General features: G+C 41.0%; 1 protein-coding gene across 2 annotated transcripts in view; it reads right to left on the bottom strand.

Annotated features, from left to right (window-relative positions):
* The window catches only part of RPS6KA2 (ribosomal protein S6 kinase A2), a 320,987-nt gene that overhangs the window by 17,098 nt on the left and 281,742 nt on the right, over positions 1-22,147 (bottom strand). For both annotated transcript variants that reach the window (XM_075706741.1, XM_075706742.1), the window contains 3 exons: positions 18,924-19,026; positions 13,947-14,077; positions 11,477-11,602 (listed from right to left, as the gene is read on the bottom strand). In XM_075706741.1, the coding sequence (XP_075562856.1) occupies positions 11,477-11,602; positions 13,947-14,077; positions 18,924-19,026 (360 nt within the window). The remainder of the gene's footprint in view (positions 1-11,476; positions 11,603-13,946; positions 14,078-18,923; positions 19,027-22,147) is intronic.

Genomic DNA, 22,147 nt, shown 5'->3' with positions numbered 1-22,147 from the left:
TAATTAACGCGTCTGGCCAGTTTTTACAAGTCCTTCTAGAAGTCTTTTGCATGGAAAAAAAATCACCTGATTCTCCCTTACTAATGGGTTTTCAATGTCTTCAGCCTTGCCAGAGTGGACTGATGAGTATAAAAGAGGGTATCAATACAGTTCTGTGTGGGTAAAGCCTTGCTGAAATTGGTACAGCAACTATATAGACAGTATATATTTATATTTGCTTGTTGCAGTTTTGTGAAGGTATTTGTGTGCCTCCAACTGTGTAGATAAATTTCTTCTTCTGGATCTAGTTATGCCATTAGCAGATGTTACAGTCCTCAGCTGTTTGATACCACCCACCAGCTGGGACTTACAGCCTTCACAGCCCTGCCAAAGAAATGGTATGTGTAAGCACTCCCTAATCCGCTTTGGGCAGAATTAGCCCTGTTAATACAAATTGCCTTTTCAAAAAGCTGAAATTAACCTGGGTGACCTTGCATGAGGAGGGTGCCTGTGTTTCTCCCATGGAGTTCTCCATCACTCCAGTTGTGAGATTGGAAAAAGGCAAGAGGTGGGAGGTGACAATTTAACTGCCTTTGCTGTCTGGAAAATGAACAGCCTAAAAGAAAGGGTGAGAGAAAAGCAGGAGAGTGAGAAAGAAGACAGAAAAGAAACATGAGATGCACTGATGGGAAGAGCAGTGGGCCTGAGGAGAAAGGATGGGGCTCTGGCCATGCCAAGCTGGAGCTAGCAGCAAGGAAACTGCTGTCTGTTGTTGGGTCTTCCTGTGCTGGGGAGAAAGGTCTTTGTGCATCTTTAATGAACAAACAAGACTGCATTAAAACATGTCCTTGGCTCTGACTTGATTTTCCTCTTAAGTGAAACAGGACCCAAAAGCTCTGTCTAATCACATCAGTTGAAATGGGCAACGGTAGCTATCTCCCTTCTTGGGAAAGCTGAACGTACCTAATGCCGGCACTGTGGTTTGACCCTTAACACTGTGGTGTGTGTCACTACCACGGACTGCAGCAAAAATTCTCCATTTTATTTTAGTGGATCTGTTCTACAACAAGAACCACAAACACTGGGAAGCATTAAAGGTACACCCTGCAGCACGGGCATGGATAAAATGTAGGTTGTGGGGCTTTGACTGAGGAGCTTTAGTGGGTCATACTGCAGGGGCATAAGGCGTAGCTCTTTTTGCCCCCAGTCCCAAATGGGACCAGTGTCTGCCTCATCTTCAGCTGCCCCAAGTGACCTTTCCTGGCAGCTGAAACTGAGATATGAGAGTGTGAACAGGGGCAGCTGAGCCACTGGTACAGTCCTAATCTGCTGCTCTGGCTACAGCAACAGAAAGTCCAGCAGAAGGTCAGGGCAGACACCTGGGCACTGCAATACCTTAAACAGCCACAGCTGAGGCTGCCAGTGTGTTTACGCAGTGGGACTATGTAAAGCTCCTCTTGATCAGCACCAGAGAACATATGATGGCTTTGTAGCAAAAGCATGGAGGAGGAAGAGAGCTTTATACACTTTTTAAAGCTGCTTTATTTTCCATTACATACTTTGAAGTTTTTTCTAAAGCCTGTTTGGAGTGTAAGCATGGGTTAATCACATCTAAGAAGAGATTCATATAACACAGTGTGATGCGATACTCTCTGTAGAAATCCTTTCCTTTTCTGGGAAGGGAGGGATGAGCAAAGGGAGAATTAATTTTGTGTCCCTTTTCACAGTATGTCTACACCATATCTATGACAGATCTAAAAATTCAGGGCACCACTGGTGGAACTGACTATAGGTGGGATTTGCATCTCTTCTGAAGAAAGGAGGTGCAACAGCATGCAGAGATTTTAACCTGACGGTTTCATCTACAGTATTAATTCCAATGAAAGTGTCACAGAGATAGAGTTCTGCAGTTCTGTGCTGTTGGAAAATGTACAGGTTTCCATTTCAGTAATATTTCCTTCTAAAAATAAGCCCTATTCATGCCAAGCATCTGTTTTAATTTGGTTCCTTTTTTTGATGTCAAATTACTCAAGCTGGATGAAAATCACTGCAGAAAGGCTAACATTATTTAAAAGGACATGGTATAATTTTACATTTAAGATGTCTCCAAGGAGAACTATTCCAAGCCTAATAGTTTCTGAGGGACTATTTGCTATGCTATTAGTTTTGATTAGCTCCAGAAATTCATTCTCCACATCCATGCTTAAATCTTTCAGAAAAATAGTGAAATGAATATTAAGAGAAACAGGCCTAATGAGCAATACTTTTCTGAAATAAGCACTGGCCATCAGATCAAGCTGTGCGGGTGAGACATTAAACTCGCTGCACGCAGAGCATGCCCACTCACTGCCACTGTTTGCCGACCCAGCACTCCTAAGCTGGCAACTGGAACTGTAGTACTTATTAATTAGCATTTATACAGTAGCACACATTTTCTAAGCAACGCAGAACATTAACAAATTTGTTCCGATAGCACCTGTGAAACAGAAAAACTCATTTTAGAGAGGTCTGCAGTTCTGGAGGCTCGGTGGGAAAAGTTCTGCACTGTGTTTTAGTCTGTTCTGCTCAGCCCTAGCACACGTCCTTGGATCAGACTGATGAGTTTTCTGTCCGTAAAATGACTGCAGTGCTACTCCCACCTTCTTTTACAAAAAGCTTCAGGGATGGAAACCAGTATATCGTATTCAGATCTTGTAAAAGGGGAAATTATTACATCAATGTGGAAGACAAATACAAGGAACACAGTTTAAATGGCCCCAAAAGAGAAGCAGAGCCACAAAGAACCAAATCCTGTCCAAAATACTTAGGTATTTGGCAAGCAAGCTAGAGAAGAGAAACATGATATTACTAAGCTGTAGGAAAACTGCTGCCTGATCCTAGGTCTCAGGAAAGATCTAGTTAGCAGTGAGAAGTACCATCATCTCACATTCTTCAGAGGCTCAGCCATGCCAAGGGGAGAGGCACTGTGAGTTTTGTGAGCAATTGGGAAGGAGGCTGCAGGAACCCCTATGCCAGAGGGGATGTACAATCACTGCACTTCTAAGATTTGCTCTGAAGCTGAGTTTAAGAGGTGGTCTGCACACATTTCTGTATTTCTATCTGCCTCTTCTGTTTATTTTGTTGAGACTTAAGTAACACCTTGGTCCCATTTACCCAAAAAGTTACCAGCCAGCAATGGCTCTTGCTGCTTGTAGAAGTGCTCAGGGCACTCCTGCCTCTCTGCCCTGCCTTCTTCTCCCCAGTTCTTCAAGCAGAGCCCAGCATTCTGTACTGGCCCACCCTTTCTGAAGCTGTAGCTGCAAGGTCCTGCCTATTGGAGCAGTGCCTCCTTGGAGAACTGACTTATTTCTATGGGGAGAGTATCTAGCAAAAATCTGAACACGCTCAAATCAGAACAGTAGAAAAGTGAGACTCATTGAAGTTTTGCAGGTATTTGACTAAACCCAAATCTTAAAAAATGAAGACAGCATATAAAATATGCTACATTGCCTCCTGCTGTGGTGAGTGAAATTGTACACAGCAGCCCTGGTCCAGCATGGAAGTGAGTGAGGCCCTTTGACGAAGTTGTTCAAAACAGGAAAACCAAGAAAGCCTTCAAAAATACTCTCACAGATCAGACATAATATACTCATAGGCACTTTTCTCCACCACTCCTTTGCTACTTCATCCATTTTACTGTAAATAATTTTCTCTTTCCATTGTATCTAGAGGACACCGATCCATGCTGTTTGTAATCACTCTTACTGTATCCACCATGGATCCCAGTTGTAGTCTAGGGTTCTTCAAGCTTGTTTCTTTGCAGAGCGCTCTGGAAAACAGCCCTCCCTATGCAAATCCAAAGCAGCACAGAGATTTGTGCCTAAATCTGCTCTGAAGCCTGTATCTCCTACATGGCACCCTATAGCCTGCTGAATCTGGTGCCACACTACCAGCTTAAGTATCCTTCAGACAGTGAAAAATATCTTTTACTGAAGTGTCTGGACAACCAGATTTCCTGAATCCCAGCTTTATGAACCAAATTTCACAGAAGAACATGGTAAGTGTTCTCTGTAGTTTATCAAGGTAAGAAGGGGTCTTATACCTCTGACCCTGCATTTTGTAAGGCTACATTTCCACTAACATGGCAGATCCAACTTCTTTGCATATGAGGGGGAGGACGTCTCGGTCATCTCCTTGAAGAGTCTGTTTTATCAACTGCTCTCACCATCAGACGTCATTTTCTGAAACTCTCTTTTTTAGCTTCAAGACATTCTGTCTTGTCTTGCTGTTGGTTGTCATCCAGCATTCAAATGGTTGTCATCCATCATTTGTATCACCTTAGAGATATTTATAGATTTTGATTGCATCCCACTGGACTCTTGTCTGTCTTACATCATATATATTTGTAGCTCTTTTGATAGAGCTTGCCTTGTAATTCTTGCATATTTTCTGCTATAGATTTTCTCTAATTTGTTTATATTCTGTCTTAAATCATGGATACCAAAATAGCACATGGTCCCACAGGGTTTAGTAGTCCTACCCAGGTACTACAGGCAAAACTCACTTACTTATACACAAGCACTTTAGTAAGACAATTGTTTTTCAATTTTATTATTAAAACTTTAAGTACATTAACAACACATTTATGCAACCCTCATCTGATGCTGCAATTCAAATCTTCGTATTTCCATCCTACAAATTAGTGGAGTGTATTGAACAGCTTCATTACATATCATTCAGGGAATGAAAGCAAATAAGAATGGAAATTTTTGGGGAGACTGCAGTCAGAGATATTTTCTCAATAAAATATTGGAAAGTATCTTTCAGAATCATCAGTATGATCTTGCAGAGGCAAGAGATATGCTTTTCATAGATAATTTGATAAGCCATTTCGGGGAAGAGCAAGGACAGTTAGAGGCTTATGGAAGCACAGTTATCACTCCCATTTCCCTTCAACTGGGTAACAGGTTTTTTTAATGAGGTCTTTTTACATCACATTGTATTCTTCTTGATGCCTTTTTTCCCCCGCCAAGTGTGAGGTGTGATAGAGCCATACTCTCACCTGTACAAACCTTACTGTGACAGCCACCCAGCAAAGTCAAGAGGAGTTTACATGACTGTGGGTCAAATGAGAACTGAGACAGGACCTCAGCATCTGATCCATACCCATTCAACCCATCCTCTCCTTTTTAGAGTCCTGTTACTGCTCCACTCCAGTAGCAGGTAACTTCTGCTAAATTTCAAAGCTAAATTTAAAGGGGATGCATTTACTAGTGGCTCCCCTGGAGATCTCTGCACATACCCTGGGGTCTGACCCCTGTACCGTGTTCTGGCACAGGCAGAGGGAGGAAAGGTTGGACGAACAGTGGATGGGTACCTGCTGGTATTGACAAGCTGGCAGGCTCACGGCCAAGAAATCTGGCGTTATCCAGCAAACTTTCCATTGACTTGCTGTCCTGGTTTTGGCTGGGATAGAGTTAATTCTCTTCCTAGTAGCTGGCATAGTGCTGTTTTTTTGATTTAGTATGAGAATAATGTTGATAACATGCTGATGTTTCAGTTGTTGCTAAGTAGTGTTTATACTAGTCAAGGACTTTTCAGCTTCCCATGCTCTGCCAGGTGCACAAGAAGCTGGGAGGGGGCACAGCCAGAATAGTTGACCCAAACTGACCAAAGGGCTATTCCATACCATATGACGTCATGCTCAGTATATAAGCTGGGGGGGGGGGGGGTTGGCCTGGGGGCAGCGATCACTGCTTGGGGACGGGCTGGGCATTGGTCAGCAGGTGGTGAGCAATTGCATTGTGCATCACTTGCTTTGTATATTATTTTATCATTATTATATTACTACTTCCTCTTCCTCTGATGTCCTATTAAACTGTCTTTATCTCAGCCCATGGGTTTTACTTTTGTTTTCCCCGATTCTCTCCCCCATCCCACTGCGGGGGAGAGGGTGAGTGAGTGGCTGTGTGGTGCTTAGTTGCCGACTGGGGTTAAACCACGACACTTGCCTATTAAAATACTGATATATTTATCCATGTTCCACCAGACACTAGATACCTCCCAGACAGACAAAAATAGACACAAACCCTCCCCTGAAAATTTCACAGTCTGTTTCACTTTAGAGAAAAGTCACTTTAGTGACTTTCTATGACTAAGGAGAAACAAATCTAAGCAAATCTCTCTAGACCTACAGACACCTTAACTGTCAAGGAGATTTGATGACCTTTGCACTGATTTTTTTCTTCTTTTTTTTCCTTTTTGTGTTTCAAAAAATAAAGCTACATTTGTTTGGGATTCCTATTTTCTTTAAAAGAATTGCAAAAGAGTGCACCATGCTGCAGTCAATCTTAGAAGACTACCTTTTTTTGTTCTTCACGTTTTCTGCATTCAGCACTAAACTCCTGATATAATCATAATATAGGTTATGGAGGAAAAGTTGTAGAGCCAACCAAATACCAATGTGTAACCTCCTGCCTTCAGATTAGCATGATATTGCATCTACTTACACCAACCACCTAAAACCAACCAAACCAAGACTGTGAACATCAATGGAAGAGGAAAATGAAGTTTAAAGAAATTATGAAACAACTCTGGAATTCATACAGCTTTTGGTGGCTATGTCACTCAGTGTTATTAGCAAATAAATAGAGGTATATAGCAAGTCTGGTTACACAGACCTGCTAAAAACAGCTCTCACGAGTTACTGACTTCTACTTATTGATAACATGTTGACACCACTTCTCCACTGGTATTGCACTTCTACAGCTAATTAAAATGCACCTTCTCCCCAGTCTGCACATACCAAAACATTCCAAGATAGATGTACTTTCAGTGCTTCGTAATTACCAGAATTATATATGAACTGTAGAACTTACTAGGACTCTAGAACAAACTAACCTGTATCCCAGAGACAGACATAGACTGCAAAATTTGGCTCTACTCACAGCTGTGGCACATTTGGAGCCAAATGGTTAGTACATTGCAGAGATAGGAAAAAAGTCATGAAATTCACATGTGTTTTGAGATCCAAATTCCACTGTAATATTGGCATCTGCAAAATTGGACTTCCCATTTGGGACTATCTCTACTGGATGTTTTTCTTATTCATGGGAGGGAGAAATGTATACCCTGTCCTTTTACCCAGATGTTCACCCTGGCTCTAACAGCATGAAAGGACTAAAAATCTATAAGACTTAACCAGTTAGATATTCTTTTGACCTGGAGAAGAAAACAGTTAGCATCAAGCTGTTGAAGCTGGCACCTGCCTCTGCAATGTTTGGGGCAGTTACCATACTGGGGGTAGAATAGGCCGTAGCAGCAGCAGTTTCTACTTGGCTATTATCAGCCAGTAATCTCTCCTGGGGGGGAGGAGTCAATCTAAATAGAGAAAACTTTAGAAAAAGGGGGATGCAATCAGGTCCTTTGCAAACTTACTTGATCTGGCATCAGTAAGAAGCACATCTGAAAATCCAGCTTGAAAGCTTCACTACAAGTAGGGATCCAAGCTTGAAACCAGTGCAATGGTTTCAAGTAAAGAAAAACTTTTGGAATATGCTAATTGCATCAAATCTTTGGCAGGTTTTGAAACATCTGATTCACCAAGAACTCTGAACTGTAACATTTTCTTTGTTTTCCAAATGAGAGCTCTTAATCTATTTAGGCTTCCATTGCAGACTTTCTTCCATCCACAGAAATCCCTTCCACCTGCTCTAGCATCATTCTTTTACTTAATTGACTTATTTTCTCTAGGTACTGATGTGACTGAAACAGTTTGATCTGATTTTCCTTTGCTTCTGACCTCACTGTTACATTTATACCCACATGAAGCTTGTAACTGTGTTCGACAATGCCAGTTCCCTTTGCTATTAAAAATCATTATGCCTGCAGTAGTCAGGATGATCAATATTCTAGCAGAAGAATCTGAAACACATTAGAGGTCCATCAGAGGAGAAACACTCTTTTTCCCCATCTCTCTTCTTTCTACCAGAGTCTTATAAAACATTCAGAAGAATGAACAATATACTTACTTGTATTTCATAACTTTATATTTTTTTCACTTGGGAATGAGACAGAAAGAAAGTCTAAGAATAAAATTGTAAAAGTACCTCTGAGTATGTACATGCAGTAGAATATGATACAAAGGCTTGCTAAACCAGCATCTACCTGCACTGACCCAGGCAGGTGGCTACTAGTTTCAGAGTAGACTCAGTTTGCAGGAAATCTGGCTGTCTACAAGGTTTTCTGTTGCATGGTATTGAAATGCTCTCAGAAGTGGAGATATAAGTCTGAATTCTTAAATATTGCATTTGGGAGCCTGAGGGTGCGTCTAAAATAGGTTTAGAATTTATTATTAGCATTTCATTTTTACAGGTTACATGGAAGAAGAGGGAATAGGTTGCAAGAAAATTCTCTTCTTCTGCAGGTTCAGTGATTGGATTTACAAAGACAGGCAGACACCTACAGGTGCCGAGAGGTGTCTAGGGGGACTTCCAAAAGCACCTCAGTGAGTGACGTGCCTAGTCTCACTGAACTCTGAAATAAGTGAAACTCCAATCTGTTCAAGTGTTTTTACAACACCAGCAAAGAGCTCCTTTGCACTGCTAGACATCTAATTATCTCTATAAGATGACCCCCCATTAGCTGCAGATGGCCAGAAAAGGGAAAAGGGATGAAATGTTTTGTGTTTTAATAAAAATATTCTGCTTCTGGGCTAAGAAAGGTTTTGTTTTTCTGAGTGGATTTTCCGGCTGTGGCTCTGACTCAAGTTGCTCTGGCTCGGTATGCTGTGTCTCAGTATGGCACTACACAGCAATAGTAAATAAGGCCTGGTGAGCGGCAGACTCCATGGAGGGATTATTTACCCAGTGACATGATGTGTGTCTTCCCGCAGTGATGCCACCACGTCATTTCCTTAACTCCTTCACTATCACCAGCTTCCCCTAGGGCGACGGGATGATGCTCTCTGATGTGTCGGCAGTTCATGTAAAAGAGGGAGCTTTTAATGAGGTGGTGCAAGGCAAATGGGGCTGCTGCCTATCATACAAACTATCACTGCAGATATATTTTCCTGTGAATATTATGTACTTGGGAGCACTGAGAAAATTATACTTACTGAAAGAAATAAAAAGAGTCTAATTACAGTGATTTTTATAGAGAGAGTTGAAGGATGCATGTCAAAAGGGACTGATATATAATTATGATAATATCAGTTGCATCTTCTGTGCTATCTAATTACTTGACATGGGTGGCATTGTGCAATCATTATGAATGAGAGATACTTTGACAACAAAATGATATAATCTTAATATGAAATAAAAGTAAAATAGAAAGGAAAGTGAAATGAATATATTGGTAGGAACAGTAATCAAAGAGGCAGTACTCAACGTGCTGGAAAGACAGTACAAACAGAAACCCACCAACCGTCTCCAACCCCAGATCTGTGTTACACATTTGACTCGCATGGTGTCAGAACCAGATGCTGTGCACGTTGCTTAAACTGGTAGTCAAAATCAAGACATATTGGCATGGCAAGAAAAGAGTCATAAGAAGTGGAGGAAGAAAGGAATAAAAAGAGGGAAGATTAATAAAAATGGGAAAGAGCATAAACCTAGCAATCAAAGTGTTAAACTCTTCTGGAGTTTTGTGTGTCTCCACGTGTTGAGTTTGCTCTGGATCCTCTGAGGTGCTCCAAACCCCCACCTGCTGAGTGCGTGCTGGACCCTCTTGGGTTCAGGCAGTCAGACGTCTTTGAGGACAGAGGTCTTTCTATTTTGGTTTCATGCTGGCTGTATTACACTGATAAAACTATCAGCAATACTTGATATAAATACAATATTAAAGTTATTACTTTAATTTAACATACATTATGTTCATCACAGATGTAATTTAATTACACATACCTACTATAACATAATGCCATCTGTTGACAAATGACCTGGACCCTGGAAAAATCTAATCTTTTCCATTCATTAGAAATGAAAATCCTAGCACGTTCATGTGCAAGCCCACGGACCTGCTGGTACTTCCATGCTCCTAATTATGGTGTAGTCTAGAAAAATCAACCATTATTTGAGCAGTGACATCAACAGATTGTCAGTTATTAGTGGTTTCCAGATTTTTGCGGCCACCACAGGGAGACACCAAAACTTAATGGACTTTCATGAATACTGCGTTATCATCAGTCTTGTAATGGAAAATGAGACTGAATAAAAGGTTTAATATCATTCTATTGACTACCTGCAGCTCATTTATCTCACGGGCTGCAGTTTGGATCACTTCTTTAAGCTCTCATCATCTCATTTAATAGCAAAGATTCGATCTCATTTATAAGCTAAGTTTACATATATTTTCTAAAATTTTAAAATAAGAAAAGTGGAGAGGCAATTGGCTAGAATCCCTTGTTTACTGCAAGTTTCATAAATACATTTCTCTATGTACTGATTTCAAGGAGCTACTTTTTGTCTTATGCTCATTTAAGCAATCTGTTCCCATGAGATCATACAGAACAGAAGGATCTGATTTAACTGTCTGTGTCTTTTCAAATTCATTATACTAATTCCTTGTTTAATCCAATCTTGTCTCTTTTTGGTACAAGAACAAAAACATGAAATACTTTCCTATCATATGATTTTTTCAGTCGCTATGCCTTTTTCTTAAAGAAAATTGAATGCCTGGAGCTCTTCCTCTGAGCCGTAACCTCACAACCACTTGCCACATACATTGCTCTGTTCTGACCTCTGTAATAGCTGCATACTCTTTATTCAATAGCGTTCAATAGAGATTGTGACAGTCCTCTGAGCGTGACCTTCCAAGGCAGTTCTGAAGTTCTTCCCTATCAGAAAAAGTTCCCTCATACCTACTTCCTAGCAGCTTTCTGGCCTCTGTGGCTGCGGTGACTCTGTTTTACATAGTGTTGCTTGACCAAGTCTGAAGTTCACCGACTTGTCTTTAATATCCAGCTAAATTCCACTGAATTAATATTTTAAATCTCTGCTGAAGATTGTCTTTTGCTCCTTTGCGCAGCATTTTGGTGTTGAAAGTCAAGGAGACAAAAGGAAATGTGAGTTTTTGAAGGTGATTGTGGTTTTCATTGACAAATCTGTCTAATTACAATTAAAAAATGTCAGAACTAAATAACTTGAGAAAGAAGAATAAAATGCTATTTCAACTTTGCAATCATTTTATATATTATTTTGTTTATTTATGATGATTCAATGTAGAATCTATTAAAAATCTTATCTAGTTTGCAAGGAGCATGGCTGAAATGATTAGCAGGATTTCCATGCAAGACTGTAAAGGCTTTTTCCATCCTGGAATTTTACTTCATGAGAATAAGGTGTGAGAAATAATATAAGGCTTATCATGAAACCTGTCATCTTCCAAAAGAAAAAAACAAACCCAAGCAGCACCTGCCAACAAGAAATAAGCCAACAAAATATCCATAGACTGCACTGCTGCCCAGGCTTGCAGAGCAGTCTCAACCACATTTCTGGCATCCACCAGGCGGCTTTCTTACCTTCACTGCAAACTCTGTTTCTGTAGCTTTATGAACACATCTCTTGCACACTGAATAGGAGCCGATCCCTATGTCCTCCTTGATCTCGTATCCATCTGTAAAGTGAATGTTGTTCCCATGTAACTGCTGTAGGGAAAGACGAAAGAAACAAGGTATTCAGGACATGGGTATGTAAAAGCAAGGACTGGCCTCGTCTTAATGAAGGAAGCGCTTCATCTCATCTCCTTCACAGAGCTCTCTTGTCCTTAGCAGTTTTTCTAAGTCCAGTGAAAAAAATCTGAAGCTCTTTACTTAAACAAGTGTGTCCCCTCCCTTTTTAACTTTTTGCAGCCTGTAAGACAGAGTTGTCCATGTAGAAATAATGGCACAAAAGCAGTGACTTTCTAAACTATTTGTGGAATGCAGTCTATCACCTCCTATGTCGTGGTTTAGCCCCAGCCAGCAACTAAGCACCACGCAGCTGCTCGCTCACTCCCCCTACCCCGATGGGATGGGGGAGAGAATTGGAGGAGTAAGAGTGAGAAACACTCCTGGGCTGAGATAAGAACAGTTTAATAATTGAAATAAAGTAAAATAGTAATGCTAATAGTAACAGTATAATAATAATAATAATAATAATAATGATACACGAAGCAAGTGATGCACAATGCAATTAATTGCTCACCACCCGCCGACCGATACCCAGACAGTTCCCGAGCAGCGATCGCGCTCCCCGGCCAACCCCCCCCAGTTGATATACTGAGCATGACGTCATATGGTATGGAATAGCCCTTTGGTCAGTTTGGATCAACTGTTCTGGCTGTGCCCCCTCCCAGTTTCTTGTGCGCCTGGCAGAGCATGGGAAGCTGAAAAAAGTCCTTGACTAGCATAAGCAGTACTCAGCAACAACTAAAAACATCAGCATGTTATCAACATTCTTCTCCTACTAAATCCAAAACACAGCACTATGCCTGCTGCTAGGAAGAAAATTAACTCTATCCCAGCCGAAACCAGGACATCCTATTAGAAATGCACAGGAAACTGTGGGCCCAAATCACCTTACAAACCCACGTATCTTGACATATAAACTTATTTCTAATTACTGAGGGGCCAGATAACTTATAAACTACTAATAGCTTCACAGCCTTCAAAAGAGATACCCCACATATGGGGTGTGCCTCCAGACCACTGGAGGTCTTGTCCAGGATACATTTAATTATGATTTCTGTGTGAGAGAAAAGTTACTATTTTAAGTCAACTTAATTTAAGAAAATATATTACTAGTGAAAATAGTAGGAAAATACTTTAAAATTTCTGATTTTATTTATTGAAGGGTATAGAGTGAACTATGGCATCATTAGTTCATATGCCCTTTGGAAAATGTCTGGGCAGGTGGATTGGCTAGATGGTGAAACCCAAATCTGAGGCCTTGCTGCAAATTCCATCCCAGGACTCAAGAAATGACCAGCAGCTCTAAAAATCCTCTAGGATCCTCTGTCTAAAAATGTCACCTCACTAGCAAAGTCCACACAGAACCTTTTAAATTATGACATGCATATGTTACCATTCAATACAGTTTTACAAAATAAACCACAGGAATATATATAAAATTTCTGGGATGTAATTGTTTAAGTAACATTTCACTTACTGTTGCGTAAGAGAATCTTTAAGAATATGACATATTCCACCATAAATTATTAAAATAGGGATGAAAACTATGAAAACCTATGAAAACCACAGGCAGGGGCTCTCCCCTTGAGGCATGTATACCTCTGGCTGTGGGTAGGAGAGGAACTTTTTCCTTGTGGGAAAATTTGCTCCATCTTTGAGCAGCTCAGTTCTTTTTCCCAATTCATGGTTCCTCTGACGTATTGAGCCATTTGCAGCAATTTGTTTCTGGTTTGAATTACAACAACTCGAGAGCATGTTGTAGGGGAATGGCAGCGAAGAACCAAGTGTCTGGCAAGCATCCTTCCCCCATCAAGCCGCTCTGGGTTATGTGAGTACACCCAGGCTCTTGTGCAATAGCAGCAGGAACACGGTGGCCTCTTACACCCAGGAGCTTGGGCTCTGTGACTGCGGGAGCCTATAGCAGTAGTTCATTGAGCCCCTTTGCCAACACAGACTGTATCATATAACCCAAGACAAAACTGTTGAGAATGACACGCATTCACTGAAGAAACAACACTTTGCTACCTGCCCTGTATGCACACCTGGAAGAGTGTTTCAGGTATTCAGAAGTACTTTTCATTTCAGTTGTGATAAGGTGCAATTCCTATTTCCTTTGTAAAGGCTGTGGAGAATGTGAACTTAAAGATAAAAGCCTTTGGGAAAAAGTTCTCATTTTCCACTTCCTACATGCTGCACGTAAACATCTCCTACCTACACTGGGTAGCTGTGAAATACCAGTGAGAATGCTGAGGCAGTTTAAATACGTTATGCCCATATGTATCTCCCTATCAAATGTGAAGTGTAACGTCAGCATCAGTACCTGCACAATTGGATGGACGGTGATTTTGTGCACATCTTGCTGTGCAGGCTCCTGCACCAAGTTAGAGGCAACGAAGCTGAACCCTCTGAAAAGATGATGAGCATTGGCACTTGGAGGAACACCTGGGGAATCTGTAGGAGAAGGAACATGGCCTTATGAGCTGCACAAAAGATCAGAAGGTGATAGCACAGCACCTGCAACAGACAAAGTCACTCCTCCCAGTCAACAGCAGATCCTGCTAAACTGGCAGACACACGTGAATATAATCCACCTCCATATCAAGGCTTTGGTGTGCCTTCTCCATCCCTTTCCTCTGGATCTGAACAGTGCAGGGGTATTGTTTGCAAGGATCTCTCCTCTTGGATACTTTTTTTTCACAGTGCATGTTCATTCTTAGGCAAAGCACTACCTGTGCCAGGAAATCCGCACAGAGAGGGAAGGCACAGGATAGCAAGGCTAGGAGAAAGATGATGGCTCAAGGCAGGGCACCCCTTTGGCTTAGCAGATGTTCTCCAGGGAGTGGAAAAAAGCTGCAAGATGCTATATCTGCTCTTTGCAGCACACCCTGACTACAGAAATTACAAAGGCTGAAGTGTCTTTTGGGTAATGTGGTATGTTGTGTGGGTCAGGAGAATGTGGAGAAGACAGGACCTGAGGCAGGTGTAAAAGCACAGTGCTCCAGTAGCGGTGGTTTGCAGCCTCATAAGGATCTTTCTGCAGCAGCTTTAGGAGCTGGGACCTATTCCAGGGAAGATGCTGGTTGACTTGTCCTCAGGTGAACAAAATGGTTAGGAGTCTTTTAACTAACCTTCATGGAGATTTTCTCCCCACTCCTTCTCCTGACATGGAAAATCCAGGGGAGGAACAGCTGGAGATAAAAGAGCCCTGAATTATTCTACCTTTGGAATGAAATAACTAGAGAGCAGTTCCTGGTACCTACACCACCGCTCAGTGAGAGAAGCAGCCTGCCAAACTGAGAAGAGTTGCACTTCACTTAAAATTCTGAAAAGCTTTAAAGAGGTCTTTCTCCCCAGATATGTTTTGTCCCAGGTATATTTATAAGCAAGTAACAGTCACATTGCAAACCTTTCCTGCGTAGCTGGGTAGCTGGCTGGGTACTACAGAACCTATAGTACTCAAATTTGCTCATCTTTTATTTGTTTGGGTTTTTGGGTTTTTTTTTTTTGGTGTCCCGTACCCCTCCCTTCCCCCCTTCACATTTCTTGCAGTGCAACATGTGATTTACCACTGCAAGGTTACAAAGCTAAACTTCCTTTAGAAAGCTATCTCCTTGTAAGAGTGTGTAAATACCCAGTTTCACTAGAGCAAAGCAAATACATCCCCCCTGGATCTTATATCTGACTCACCTACCTACACCATCAGCACCACCCATTAGTGTGAAGGGCAATGGTGTGGAAGACTGAGTACTGCTTGACGTCCTCAAAATATGTGAGAATGTATTTCTTTGTGGGGTCACTCCCTGTATAAATCTACTGGTCAACTGAACAGAGGATCTGAAGCCAGAGTACGGTAAAAACAAATTTTCTGCTCAGAAATAAACAAAACTGAGACTGCAGCTAATTCTGTATCTCATTACAAAGCTGCCTCAGCTTTGACAGGAGTCAGAAATAAGTACAGCAAGTCAGACCTCACTGCAAAGTACGTGGAGAAGCTTGTTTTTGGTAAAATGACGCGGGTTATTTGTTTATCTCAGTATATTGACGGGCACTGTCCTTGCAAATACATGGATGAATCACACCAGACCTCTTGCATCACTGAGTACTTCTTACAATGGCATATATACAACAGTGATTTTCCAAGAGGGACTAATTAAGAGGAAAGAATGTTTTAAAAAAGGAATGACAGTAATTTAAATCTGAACACTCCTGAACTTCAGAAAAGCTGTGATCCGGCTCTAAAATGTAAGTACTAGGTCATCTCTAAAAATAACTGTTCCTTCATAATTCACTGCCAATCTCTTTATCAAACACTGTAGAAGAACTACTGATCATTTGGTGTTCAGTATTAAATATTCCTCACCAACAACTGATATGCCTATCGTACGAATTAAATGTTAAAACACCTGTGTTAAGTGCAAAATTACATTTAAGTCATGCTAATCACATGACAGCTATGAAACCTAAATCATTTTCCTAGTCTTGATAAATCCAGAATAATTTCATATGTCTGAATTAGACCCACTTGCAAACACCAATCTTGTATAATGGCTATCTTTCTCCCTGTGAAAGTCATAATGCTTTGTCCCACTAGAGCATCTAACTTTACAGAATTTTCAAAGGCTTCATAAATCTTAAGCAATTTACTTCAGTACATTTCATGGAGGCTAAAAAACATTATTATTATCTTATTTGCAGAGGAGGAAATTTAGATACTTCAGGTGCAATTTTACCTATTTTCTTCTCAGCAGTAAAGCCAGCCTAAGACATCTCTGCCGGTTACAGCATGCTGCCCCATCACAACAGTACAAACATTTGTGGACAGAAATCTGAGTTGGATGACCAGAATGATCTTGGTTTGATCCTTGTTCAAATCACCATTTATAACCTGGATTGCTTCAGTCTCCTGCTGCCTGTGAGGAGCTGAGTCAGCACAAATGAGATGTGGGTCCACAGTAGTGGACTTAGGAAAGAAGTGGCCAAGAAAGTGACTCCAACTCAGATGAATCCCTGAGAAAAAGTGATGTGAAACTATACCCATAGAGATGAACTGTCAATGGCAGGAACCACATCTTTGGTGCACACAGAGCTGAGGTCAGGAATCTGTAGAAAGCTGTTTCAACCTCCAGGCTAAAGAAACTTTCTGAGATACAGCAAATTACTGGACTGGCAAGTTACTGAATCCAAAACTTTGACATAAACTTGTTTCCAGGCAGGAGAACTCATTCATAAAGAGAGAGTGCAAAATGACTGTATGTATCTGTAACATGACTGTATGTATCTGTGCCCTCTCCTTGGTAATACCTTTCTGACAGCTTCATTAAAACACAACTGTGTTATAATCATGAAACAGGAATTATTACAGTGCTTTCTGTCTGGGTACATTCTCAGTAACAGGGTAAGTTTGTATGGGGCCTATGTCATGACAGAAAAAACACAAAATAAAAAAGGTTCTTGTTTGATTCCACTGGCAATATGAGCAAGAATTAAACACCCTTGTGATGCTCTCCCCTTCTGGTTGACCCAACCTGTCAACAGGGGCTGCAAAATATGCTGCCAGTCTGCAAGGGCTTTTCTATCACTTTGGAAGTGTAAAGGGATTCACACTTCCAATTATTTTGAAATGACAGGGTTTGATTCTCAGGCCACTTTCCATAATAGCACGAAGCAGAACTGAGGCAAGCTGTCTCCCCACCCCAGCCACCACCTCAAGACAAACCTTCCAAGTCAGTGTCTTGCATGAGATATCACATTGAATTAGGCAACAGTAGTAACACGTAGAGTGTAAAATACAACCCTGGGCATCATCACATGCATGAAGTACAAGGGTTTTCATGCCAGTACAACCAATGAAGTGTGAACTTCCAAAGCAATCCAAACTCACAATGCTTCTCTGAGACTTTCCAGGGCAGCACCAGCCTGCACTTCTTACAAGATCAGACTATCTTGCAGCCTCAAATATTTCAGAGAACTGAATTCCTCTGAAATCTGAATTAAATCTAAAATCAGAGTTGTGAAATGTCTGGTATCCAAAGATTATTTGTTTCCATGCAGTGCAATAGGAATATCAGAACATGACTAACACATACTGGAGACAGGTGGATGTTCCTGTTGGACCCAAATAACCAGACTGTAATATTTTTACAGCTTGTGAAAGTTGGCACATCCTTGCCAAAAAAACTAGGAATCAAGACTGATAAAAGATTTTGAGTAGATACCACTATTTCATACCCCATGAAAGGAGGTTGGAGCCAGGCTTTGAATAGAGGTTTGGGCTAGTTTTAAGAAAAAGGCTGAAGGTCATGGTGAGCCTGAATGAAAGCTACAGGAAATTTCAGCTCTGATTCATGTGCTATAATGCAGGGGTTTCTGTAAGGAAAGCTCGGATCTTTTACTCTCACTGCAACAGTTCTGAGGCAATTTGAGGGTTGAAGTTTGAGACCTTATACTTGGTTATTACAGCAATACTATGTGATATTTACAGCACTTACCATCTTCAAAGTCTTTTACAAACAACAGCTAATTAAATTTTTACATTTTAGAATGTATAAATAGGTACTTCTTTACACAGGAATATCACAGGCAGAAATGTAATGTAGCTTATCCATGTCTAGCAAGAGGCAACATTATAACTGGGATTACCGCTCTGAGGTTATTGATATTCTTGCTTTCAACTAGAAGAGCGGAAAGATGGTGTTTTGTGCAACAATCACCTTCATATATGCAGTGCACAAAATGTGATATTCCTGTTAGGAAATAGGAAGCATAGGAACAACATTCTGCCTGCAATGATTTTCTAAATATTATGGGCCAAATTTCCTGTTGGCGTAACTCCACTGATCTGAGAACTTGATGATTCTTCGTTACTGTTAACCATGTATTAACTTACAACAGTCTGTAGTCTATGGGATTTCATAATGAAAGAAAACATCTATGGAATATATAATTATATACTAACTTGCAGAGATACAAAGTTCTTTGGAGCTGAGGTAATTTCAAATAGTTAAATTCAGCTAATGTAACCAATGATAAGAGTAATAAAATAGCAAATCAGTAGTTATTTTTCCTATTAAAAATGTGAAATCTGCCCTTCCTGAAGACAAATTAATGTGAAGCTGGTGAAATGCTTATGAGCTGCTCTTCTTGGAAATGCAAAACAGTCTTTGCTTCCTGCTGGATATTGCAAAACCCAGTAATCCTACAGGTGATCAGACTTTTAGACCTCGTTGGAATGAGGAGGGGAAGGAAGAATGAATCTACTCACTGAAAAGATGCATTACCCATGTGCCACCTTACTAACCCGTGGGGGTCCGAGATGTGAACTCTGGATCAAAATGAAAGGTGTCTTCTGGCCGTCCCACTGCGGGCTTGAAAGGCGGCTTGATTTCTTTCCTGTATAGTTTCTACAAGGAGAAGAACAGATCACAATCAACAACAATCTGTACACCTTCAGCATCTGCAGATAGGCTCCCCCACTTTGTTTAGGGTGCCCTCTCAGCTCTGTGCCATCCTTGCAGGACTGACAAAAAAGGATGACGTATCCATAGCTCTGGCTCCTGCTTGACTGGCCAGCTTAAAACCTGTGCCCTGGATGGTCCTTGCACTTTTTAGTTACTGGAATCCAGAATATAAACACAGATGTTTCTGGTAAAAATTTAACCCATAGACTGGCACAATATTCCAGCTGAGGCATCTGGAAATTCACTGGTCTTAGGGGCAGGACTGGAACGTGCAATGGTAACACCAGGAGACTGCATGGGTGAGTTCAGCAGTGCAGCAATGGCAATGAGCACAAAGAACTGCTAGGAAGTGGTGGCTGGTTTAGCATTTATTATTTGTCAAGAACTAGCAATCTGTTTGACACTCTGCCAGACTGAGCTGAGCAACAGGCCTGGCTGCCTGGTGCTCACAACCTAAACAAGAGACTTGCTCTTTTGGCATAGCTGGTAAAAGGGAAGGGGCTCACTGCTGAGGATTAGATGAAATTCCCATCAAAAGATGTTAGGAAGAAAGCACTGTGGATGGGTGGGGAATCATGTTGAAGGCCTAAATGTAGCGTGAGTAGAGGAGCAAAAACAAGAAAAAACGTAAGGAAAAGAGGAAGGTATACAGCAGGTAAGCACTGCTAGGTGTGTGAGTTTGTGCTAGCGAGTGAGGGGGCATGTAGGGGATCACATAAGTAACAGTCACCACAAACGCATGCTAATACACTGCCTTTATTACCAGGGACTTCATGGCCTCTTTACTCATGCTTAGTGATCTTTAAGAAATTGCTTCACCGTGCTCCTTTGCAAGCATTCATAAACACACACATGCTCACACACTCTGGGAGATGAACAAACTGAGGTGCAGCATATCTGGATCTGATCCAAAGCCTACAGAGGTTAATGGAAAGAGTCCTATTGATTTCAGTGACCTTTGCATCATGTCTGCTTGAAATGGCCAAAACTGAACATCATGCTGATGGCGGCATGGGAAACAGAGCTCCAGTTTGACTCCCTGCCCCACTTTTCAGTCCCTAGACTGCATCCCCTTTCTAGCAATGCTTTTGTTCTCAGGTTTCAAAGGGATGAATTAGTTGCCACAGACAGTGCCCAATAATTAACATGGCTGAGCATAAATGTAACGTTTCATCCAAACTTTCAAGTCATGATAAGAGCTGGAGAGTTCAATTCTATGACTGTTTGCAGTATGTATTTTTGGGTTAGCTCATAAAATAACTTCATAATGAGCTGCTTTTTCAAAATATTTAATGGACATTAATACATACTTGTCCAGCTCTTTGCATGCAGGAAGATTCTTTTTAACTGTGGGTTTTGTGGTGAATTAACTTCTGTAATATAAAGCATGTGGTCAAACCTAAGACATATACCCATCAACATAATTTGAACTTGATTTTGCATAGATAAATAAAGGTTCTTGAGGCAGGACATTCTGTAGCATAGTATTAGCATTAGCATAAAGCATATGTTTGTGGTTGAGTTATGATTCCTTGGAAAAGTGGAATGGTGAGGCTGGAAATGACTCTGCAATAATTAATGGCCATTTCACCATAAAAAGTTCCTGCTTGCGTAAAACTGCTCCGTATCTTCCGAGAGAAAAAGAGATGAATAATTGCTGTGAGCCACAATGGAAAGCCAGCCTTCCAAATAATTAAAAGCCAATTGCAATCTAAAGCAGGAAGTGTCACTCATCAACTGAAAAGTATCAACCTAGTAATTAACATATATCTTTTTCAGTCTGCACAGAACTTTAAAAGAGAACTTAGCACCTACTGAAGGTTTTTCTGTTGCTAGGATTCCACCTTGAGAACGCTATTTGCTTCCAGCTTCCCTTTATTTGTTTGTCTTAATTCACAACTACAGTCCTACTGCAGAAAGCAATATGGTCACATGCGCATGCTTCCTCCTTGAATTAAATGCATCCCTCATCCTGTGAGGTCCAAAAATTGGAACATGTTTTAGAGTCGTACATCATTCAGGAACTGCACTCTCTTTTGATTATCGTAACCATATTCTCCCCGGCCTCTTAATTCCTCCCCCCATCTGTAGTTTCTTAAGTGCTGTTGGAGCTACATTTGTATTTTGAATCCCTAACCCACATCCTCCACTACTAGGGAGGGATTTAAGATTCAACATGAGTCACACACCACCTAAAGATGTCTAATCACAAATTCGCTTGCCGGGAGGGGATGGAAACAAAGAAGTTGCTTGTGTGAGTGAAAGGCACCTCCTCTGAGTGCAACCCGGATGACTCGCTTTTCCATTTCCTTTTCCACTTGAGATAAAAATTATTTCTGGTGTTTCTGACTAGACAACTAGGAACATCAAAAAGTAAACTGCCTAAAACACTTTTTTTCCCCAAGCTCTTAAATCGGGTAACTAAAAGAAATCTTTGAGGAACAAGAACAAGCAGAGCAGTGTCATCTGTGGGCTTTCCCATCCCACACTGGCTCCAGTTCTCTGAGTGAGCCACTACAACCAAAGCCAATTCACTGAAGCAAGCTAAACCACAGGGCAGCCCAACACAGTTAAACATGAAGGCTTGCTGCAGGCAGAATGCTTCTTCCTTTAAAAACCCGCATCCTGCAGACTGCAAAACACAACGTGACAAAAGCTGATCTAAGAAAACAGTAAGAATCACAGATATTGCTTTCTCTACACACAGAGAACAAATCTCTTGGAGGATTTGAGATCCTTCTGGATTTTCCAAGAATATTTCTAATTTTAGGTGAAATGTATTAATCTGTTATCTCTTACCATGGTCCACAAATTATTTGTGGCTGATGGATCACCTTGATCTCTTCCAACAGAAACCAACTGGAGTGGCAAATGACATAGCAAGTTAAGTTTCAAATCTTGTCTTTGACCATTTCGACCAGGCTGTCACGTAACTTCTGGTAAAGTTTAAACAGTTATCTACATCCCAAGTCATGGTAATCCTGGCTCTGTATGCAGAAGTCACTGGGAGTTCCACCACCTATTTTAATGGGAACAGGATCCCAGTTGTCCCAGTTTAAATCCC

The sequence above is a fragment of the Pelecanus crispus genome, chromosome 3 (genome assembly GCF_030463565.1).
Source record: "Pelecanus crispus isolate bPelCri1 chromosome 3, bPelCri1.pri, whole genome shotgun sequence".
Lineage (NCBI taxonomy): Eukaryota > Metazoa > Chordata > Aves > Pelecaniformes > Pelecanidae > Pelecanus > Pelecanus crispus.
The sequence above is the reverse complement of the archived record's forward strand: the minus strand, read 5'-3'. Positions and strand labels throughout refer to the sequence as shown.